Source organism: Drosophila mojavensis, unplaced genomic scaffold (genome assembly GCF_018153725.1).
Source record: "Drosophila mojavensis isolate 15081-1352.22 unplaced genomic scaffold, ASM1815372v1 contig_36, whole genome shotgun sequence".
In the NCBI taxonomy this organism is placed as follows: domain Eukaryota; kingdom Metazoa; phylum Arthropoda; class Insecta; order Diptera; family Drosophilidae; genus Drosophila; species Drosophila mojavensis.
The window spans coordinates 24798867-24806713 of record NW_025318858.1 but is presented as its reverse complement, the minus strand read 5'-3'; the positions used below and the strand labels follow the sequence as shown (position 1 = coordinate 24806713).

The following is a 7847-nucleotide window of genomic DNA, read 5'->3' as shown; positions in this document are numbered from 1 at the left end:
TTGATTCTGGCCAAAAACCTAATGACGTTTCCATTTGGCCAAGTTTTGCAATTGCTTTGATTAGAGCACAGTTTGTTAACTAATTGAGTAGCCGTTGCTGCTGCTGCTGCTGCTGCTGTCAGAGTCTCAATATCAATCCCAAACTCAATGCTGATTTCAATTTCAGCACCCAAAGGGCATAAAATTAATTAAATTCGTTTTGTTTGACATTTCCGCGAGTGCACATGATTCAAAATTTCCATTCAATAATGCACAAATGTTTGATATACTCGAGCTCTGCATTAGTGTTTGTACAGTGCCCAGCAAATATTTGCTTACACATACTATATCTGATATATGCATGTGTATATACATATATACTAAGTAGTAAATATTTAAAGCATTTGGTCAAATTCCTTTGGCATTGCATCAATGCCAGCAAAAGAAATTCTAAGGGCCCTTGTTCTGCATTCGGGAGCACTCTGCAGTTCCTTGTGAATTTGAGATACTTAGGGAATTTAATCAAACTAAAATTATTGCAAATATTTTGAACATATTTCAGTAATGAAATGTAGTCTATATGTTTTCACTTAAAAGTAAATCATTTTTGTGAAAACAAAATATTAAATTAATAATTAAATTGGTTATCTCTACTTCTATCTGTATCTGTATCTGTATCTCTACTTCTATCTGTATCTGTATCTGTATCTGTATCTGTATCTGTATCTGTATCTGTATCTGTATCTGTATCTGTATCTGTATCTGTATCTGTATCTGTATCTGTATCTGTATCTGTATCTGTATCTGTATCTGTATCTGTATCTGTATCTGTATCTGTATCTGTATCTGTATCTGTATCTGTATCTGTATCTGTATCTGTATCTGTATCTGTATCTGTATCTGTATCTGTATCTGTATCTGTATCTGTATCTGTATCTGTATCTGTATCTGTATCTGTATCTGTATCTGTATCTGTATCTGTATCTGTATCTGTATCTGTATCTGTATCTGTATCTGTATCTGTATCTGTATCTGTATCTGTATCTGTATCTGTATCTGTATCTGTATCTGTATCTGTATCTGTATCTGTATCTGTATCTGTATCTGTATCTGTATCTGTATCTGTATCTGTATCTGTATCTGTATCTGTATCTGTATCTGTATCTGTATCTGTATCTGTATCTGTATCTGTATCTGTATCTGTATCTGTATCTGTATCTGTATCTGTATCTGTATCTGTATCTGTATCTGTATCTGTATCTGTATCTGTATCTGTATCTGTATCTGTATCTGTATCTGTATCTGTATCTGTATCTGTATCTGTATCTGTATCTGTATCTGTATCTGTATCTGTATCTGTATCTGTATCTGTATCTGTATCTGTATCTGTATCTTTATAAATTTTCTTCTGAAATCCTTAGTTTAATTTCTTATAATTTGGACTTAATATTATTATATATAATTTTTTAATATATTCATCCCATCTTTATTTTTACGGTTCATTATATATTCATCTCAACTTGTTGTCATCAACCACTGCTACAGCTGGTTGAAGGGGACCAAATTCTCGAAAAACAGATCTGACCCGATGTCAACCAACTACACACAGCGTTGTGGATGTTTGTTTGAGTACACAACACAATTTATTTCATGTTTTTAGAATTTATTATTATTATTATTATTTTTTTTTTTGATTATTAATTGAATTGTATTGAATTTAGCGCATTGTTTGGTTTTCATTAAGCACGTTTGCAGCAGATGTAGCTGCAACAGCAGCCGCGGCAGCGGCTGGTTGCATCCGCTATGATTAATGCTGCTGCGACGACGTGACGGCCCTCGCATAAATCAATTCCCACTAATTACGCGCTATTGTTGTCGCACTAGCCCAGAACAATATTAATTGAATTAAACCACATGAAAAATGTTTTAATCAATGAAAGAGTTTTATGGGTTTCTAGTTTATGCTGTAGGTATATTTAAATATAAGGCATTTACCATAAATGTGTATTAAATGGAATTAAGCTTTATTATTTAAGCATGGATAGCTTGCCAGATATTGAGAGGTAGCCAGTGAGAAAAAAATATAAAATAAATATCAGGACAATGTAAATACTTACCTATCAATTATCAATAGTGAAATATTTATTACCTTTTCATAAATGACGCAAGATTAGCAGGCATAAAAATGCACTGAATCGTATATTATATATAATGTATTTACCAGCATTTTACAAAAATAACTAATATATAAAAAATTATTATTTGAAATATAAAACTAAAAAATATATAAAAAATTTCATCATTTGAAAGGATAAAAAAATTGGAATACAATTTTAATTTCCTTTTATATAATAATTATTTATATAAATATATATAATATATATATACTAATTTATGTATATATATATATATAAATAGTATGTAAAAATAAAGCGTCGATGTACTAGAACCATATTTGAAGTTTATTATTTATATAGATTAGAATAAGATTTAGATTATGACATCTATCTATCTATGTTAAGCCTACCAAATTTGAAGTGTAATCGTATTTTTCATTGTTTATTTTCATTTTCATTGCGTTTAGTTGTATTTCAATTCAGTTCTAGTCCATTAACTGCATTTCTAACATATCTTTTACACCTAACACCTACATGCATGCAGTCTGCACTTAAGTGCTGCCCGCATGCCAATTATGTAGGGCTTCAACATTGTATGCCATATTTACAGAATTTTGTCTAGTTTAATTTGTTGGCTATTTTAAAGTTTGCCCCGACCAGAGGCAGCCAGAGTTAACGCTTACAGCAACATTTCCGCCCACACACAAACACACATACACTCTCTGTATATGATGTGCATGCAATTGTTTTACTCCTTGTCGTTGTTGTTGTTGTTGTTGTTTCGCATGAACCACATTAGCTTCATTTGTTCTATTGTTTTGATTATGATTTACAATGCCCAGTGCGTTGCTTTTGTCTGTTGGTGTCTGCCTTTTGCTGAATGAGCTTGCGGTTTGTGTGTGTCTGTGTGCGTGTGTGCATGTGTTGGTGCGCAATAAAGGATAATACATTTGCATGTGGGCTGACCACACCAGCTAGACAATAAATTTCATTTAAACTGTGCGCAAAAATGTTTGCTTTTGTTCTTGTTGTTGTTGTTGTGGTTGGCGAATTAGCCAGCTGGCGCAGCAGTATTATTAACGCTCATTAGACGCAGAACAGGGTACTTATGTGTCCCGGTCTGGTAATTAAAAAATAAACATGCTATACCTTTAATGTGAAATAAATTATAATCTGAGGTGTTGGGCTTATGTCCAGCATGTGAACATAATGCTAAATGTCGTTATTAACTTAGTTAAGAGGTATACAATATAGAAGTTAGAACATGCAAGTTAGAGCTTATGTTATGATAACTTCTTAAGATAACTTCTTTCAGTCAGTTTTTATCATATCGTATAGATACACGTGAAACAACTTTTATCAACCACTATTATTTCTATGGCATAAATATCTTTGCTTACTTTTCTGACAAAACAGAAGAAACAGAAAATTTCCAGGACTCGCATAAATTTGGAAACAGCAAACAGGCTATAGGTATTTTTAGCTATAGGTAAAAAGTGATTCTTTGAATTCATACGGCGCCCGAATTTAATTTTCATTGCGAATGTTTACAAATTTTTCGATCTAAAACCCATAAAATTTTGACAATGAGTAGAATGTGTGATCTCGTGAAAGGCCCTATTTATCCTTGACATCGCAGCATTTGCTTTGCTGCAGTACTTGAACAGTGGAATTGGTGTGCATGCTTACGCTGGACAGGCGCTCCTCTCCGCCGGGGAGCGGCTTCTCACTGGTATCGCCGGACTCGCTTTTCTTTCGCGTCTGCCTGTTCGCGTGATTGTCGGCGGGAAAGAAGTGCGCCTCCAGCTGGCGCACACCGTCGGGCGTGCTCAGATCGTAGGCGAATTTCAGATACTTATCGAAGAAGATTTTGGTATTGTGACTTTGGTTCTTGCTGCGAATCTGACGCTGGGCAGCAGCGTCTGCCTTGTCCGGTGATTTTGATTTTGACTCCTTCGCATGTTTGTTGGTCGGCAGCGCTGTCTCCGCGGGCGTTGGCCGCAGATTCTTCGTTCTCGATGCGGCGCCATCCAGCTTCGGCTTGCGCGCTTGCTTCCCATACTGGGCCTGGTCGACGTGCCTGGCCAGCACCACAGTGCGCTCGTTGGACGTCACCTTCGTCACCTTACCCTGGCCTGCCATTTGAACGGATGCACTCGCTGTGGCTGTGGCTGCGGCTGCTGCTGCGACGGCTGGCGCCTCAGTGCGCTTGCTGTACGACTTTGGATTGCTGCTTTGCTTCGTTACTGCCATCTTTTGTTTTCGATCCTTGTCCTTGTCCTTATCCTTGTTCGCATCCTTGGCATTCACACTGACAATGGTCGGCGGCTGGTAGGCGCGCGCAAGCTGAGGCATTTCCAATTTCAATGGCTTATAGCTCAGACGGCTGCTGAGCACGTTGCTGGGCTTGCGGGCTGGTGCATTGGTAGCCATCTCTGAGACAGGAGATAAAACGAAAAGCTGTTAGGAAAACTTGTCGGAAAATCGAAACAGAACACCAACAAACAGTAATACTTCCAAATCAAAGACCTGAAGATTATGTTAAATTTTCTAAAATACAACTTTAATTATCGAGACTGACAATATTTTTTGATATTTTCTACATAAACGGAATACTCGATTTTTTCGTTGACAAAAACACCTATGTGATTTTCCATTTATGTTCTTTTTGCATACTTACTGAAGTGAGCGCTTAAATAAAATACGAATACTCCATGGTTCAAATAGTGCACATAAATATTTAGATTGTTTTCTTTACTTCATCTTTAAATATATTTTAGCAATAAATGTGCTTTTGCTATCTTTGCCATTATCGCACACTTCTAAATTTATATAGGAATATATCTGATAAATTGTCTGTTGCCTGTCATCCACTCGAGTTTAATTTGCCTGTCATTTCGCATTGCTGCTGCTGGGGAGGGGCGGACCAAGGGCAGCCAAAGCTGACACTTGCCAGTTGCCCGTTGCCCGTTGCCCGTTGCCAACTGCTATGCTGTCAGTGCAGACCCCAACATGGAGCTCGTCCGAGCTGCTCACAATTTGTGAAACATCAGTGGGAAAAAATATCCTCTGGGGTAGTTTAGCATGGGTTGGCAGTTTGGCCAGTGGAAAACTAATTGCTTTAAGGTCTTTACACGCAGATAAGACTTAAATCACCTAAGCAAAATGAAGCAAATGGTGCTGACCCAAAAAAATGCTTGGCCTGTACATGAAAATAAAGTTGTAAATGGGAAGTGAGCGGCGAGCAGATACCCTATAGCCGTACTGTGAAATCAAATAAAAAAAAAAAAAAAAAAAACTGCAAGCTCATTTCAAGCACCTAAATGCGATTCTCTTACGATTCGGCATAAACTTTGCTCAAGTCTAGGGTATTTAAATGAGTCGCATGCAAAATGTGTATAACATCATTAGGCACACGAAAAGTGTGAAAGTCGAAGAAAACAGAGTGAGAGAGAGAGAGAGAGAGAGAGAGAGAGAGAGAAAGAAAAACGCAACCACGAAGCGGGTTAATTACGCTACAAACAATAAATTACTTGCTGCAGGCAAATGCGCAGAAGAAGAAGGAGAAAAATCCTTCGCAATGCCAAGAGATGAATTTGGTGAACAAAATGCGATAGCGAAAGAGAGAGCGGGCGGTAAATTGGTTAGTGGTTAGGGGTGGTGGGGGCTTGGTCGCATGCGACCCTAATCAGCTTAGTGACCGACAGATGATTAAATTTTTGGCCTTTGAGTCAGAGTCAAAGCGCGTGCGACACCGTTGGCAACCGTTGAAGTCGCGTTACGTATACGCCATGTGTTGCAGCAAGCAACTTGACTGCGCTACAAACCTTTCAGCAATTCGTACAAATTTCGCATTTCATGCGCTTGTCCAAAAGTTTTTGCACATTTTCTATCCTTTATCTTGCTCAGCTCTTGTCTAACTCGGTGAGTGTGTTTGTGTGTGTGAGTGTGTGTCGTCCTCTGGCCTGTCAGCTTGGCAAGCTGTTCCCTTGTTGGTTGATTTTCTTTTTCCTTCTTCTTGTTTTTTGTTTTTTTGTTTTTGCTTAGTTGTTTTCACTTAATTTAATTTAGCTCGCTTTTGTTTTTGTGCTGCTTCATCATGTTACAAAGGAATTTTTTAATTAGGAAATGTGTTTATCCGGAATTAATTGTTATTTTTGTGCCCAGCAGCAACAGCCGCAGCAGAGGGCACAACAATCTATCTGAGTAAAAAAAAAAAAAAAAAGGAATTAATTATAAAGAAAATATTTATATTTATATATATATATATATATATTTATATTTATATATATATATATATATATATATATATATATATATATATTTATATTTATATATATACATATATATATATATATATATATATTATGGTTGTCGACTTCATGAAACTTTCTGACAAATTGCGCACGTTTTAAAGTTGAGTTTTCAGAGTTGAAGCCGGCACTTAAATTGGGTGGAACGAAACACAGTTATTTCAGCATATGATGCTGTTCTTGATGAAGTATCTGCAGGCAGGGAAAATTGCGATTTGCTTAAGGTTCATAATGAAAGTGGTTAGCGAAGTGTAGAGCGAACACACTTCTGCTGCAAATATTTATGTTGCTCCATGCAGAAATTGGTCTTGCTTTAATATATTTAGCAGCAACTTTAATTAAATGCTGTAGGGTTTCATAACTAATATAACATGTTTATCTTCCCAAATACATTTATAATACATTCAGACCATAATCCTTATGGCTGACTCTCGCTTTATCCGGCTTACAAGCAAATCCAACTTTTATATGATTTGTTTGCCCTGTGCCAAAGAAGTTTCGGCGATTTCTCGTTTATTTTGAGCTCTTAAATTCTTGATAAGCGCAGCGAGGAAAATCTCTTAAATAATTGAAAAAGTCGCTTAAAGTTAATGCGACCCCAGGCAGCTGCTTCACAGCCTGTTGCCGATTGTTGAGTAAACAGCAACACATATTTACTTCATATTTATGTGAGTGTGTGCAACTGTGTGTGTGTGAGTGTGTGTGAGAGTGTGTGAATATATGTGCTGGACTCTACAGAGCAGAGCGTGCATCCAAGTGCTCCACTTCAGTGCCATTGTGAGTGACACTTCTTTGCTTTTATTTTCAGCTGCAGCATCTGTGTAGACAATATTCAAGCACTTGCTTTATGTGCATGGCTGTATGTGTGTGTGTGTGTGTGTGTGTGTGTGTGACGAAATTTGTGCTTATATAAGTGTATACGATTTCAAGTTGGCAGCTGCACTGCTGCGCTTTTCAACGCGAACGAGAGAGCCATCGAGCCCTTCTCCAAGGCATTAATGTCAACAAATGTTGTGGCCCCTGCTGCATCAACCTGCTCCGCCCAACGAAAATACTTGACTGCTCTGTTCTGTTCTGTTGCGTTGCATTGGCCTTTCTGTTGGTCTTATCGTGAGTGCTCTACAACTTTGTTCAGCACTTTTGGCCAGCTTAACTGGCAGTAAATTTAAATTGGCGACGGATGTCCAGAAATATAAATTGCAGCCTCAACACAAAGGCAAGCAGCTTACCTCTGTGATTAAGCGCTAATCATGTGCACAATACCAAACTGAAATCTACCTAAGCACACTCAACACACACCAATACGCATGTATTATATATAAAATGGCTGCCCTCGGCTGCAGTCAGCAGCGCCGCCATTCGTTGCCGTTAACATTTCCGCTTTATTTCTCTGTCTGCCCTTTGCGCTTTATCTGTCTCTCCTGCTGCATCTCGCTCG

The 7847-nt window shown here is 37.6% G+C and overlaps 1 protein-coding gene across 1 annotated transcript; it reads right to left on the bottom strand.

Annotated features, from left to right (window-relative positions):
* Positions 1 to 3599: 3599 nt before the first annotated feature.
* On the bottom strand, positions 3600 to 4710 carry LOC6577742. The gene is made up of 2 exons (XM_002003655.4): positions 4603 to 4710; positions 3600 to 4531 (listed from the first exon to the last, which is right to left on the bottom strand). The coding sequence occupies exon 2, from the start codon at positions 4527 to 4529 to the stop codon at positions 3714 to 3716; it is 816 nt and encodes a 271-aa protein (XP_002003691.1). The 5' UTR covers positions 4530 to 4531; positions 4603 to 4710; the 3' UTR covers positions 3600 to 3713.
* Between the last annotated feature and the right edge of the window lie 3137 nt (positions 4711 to 7847).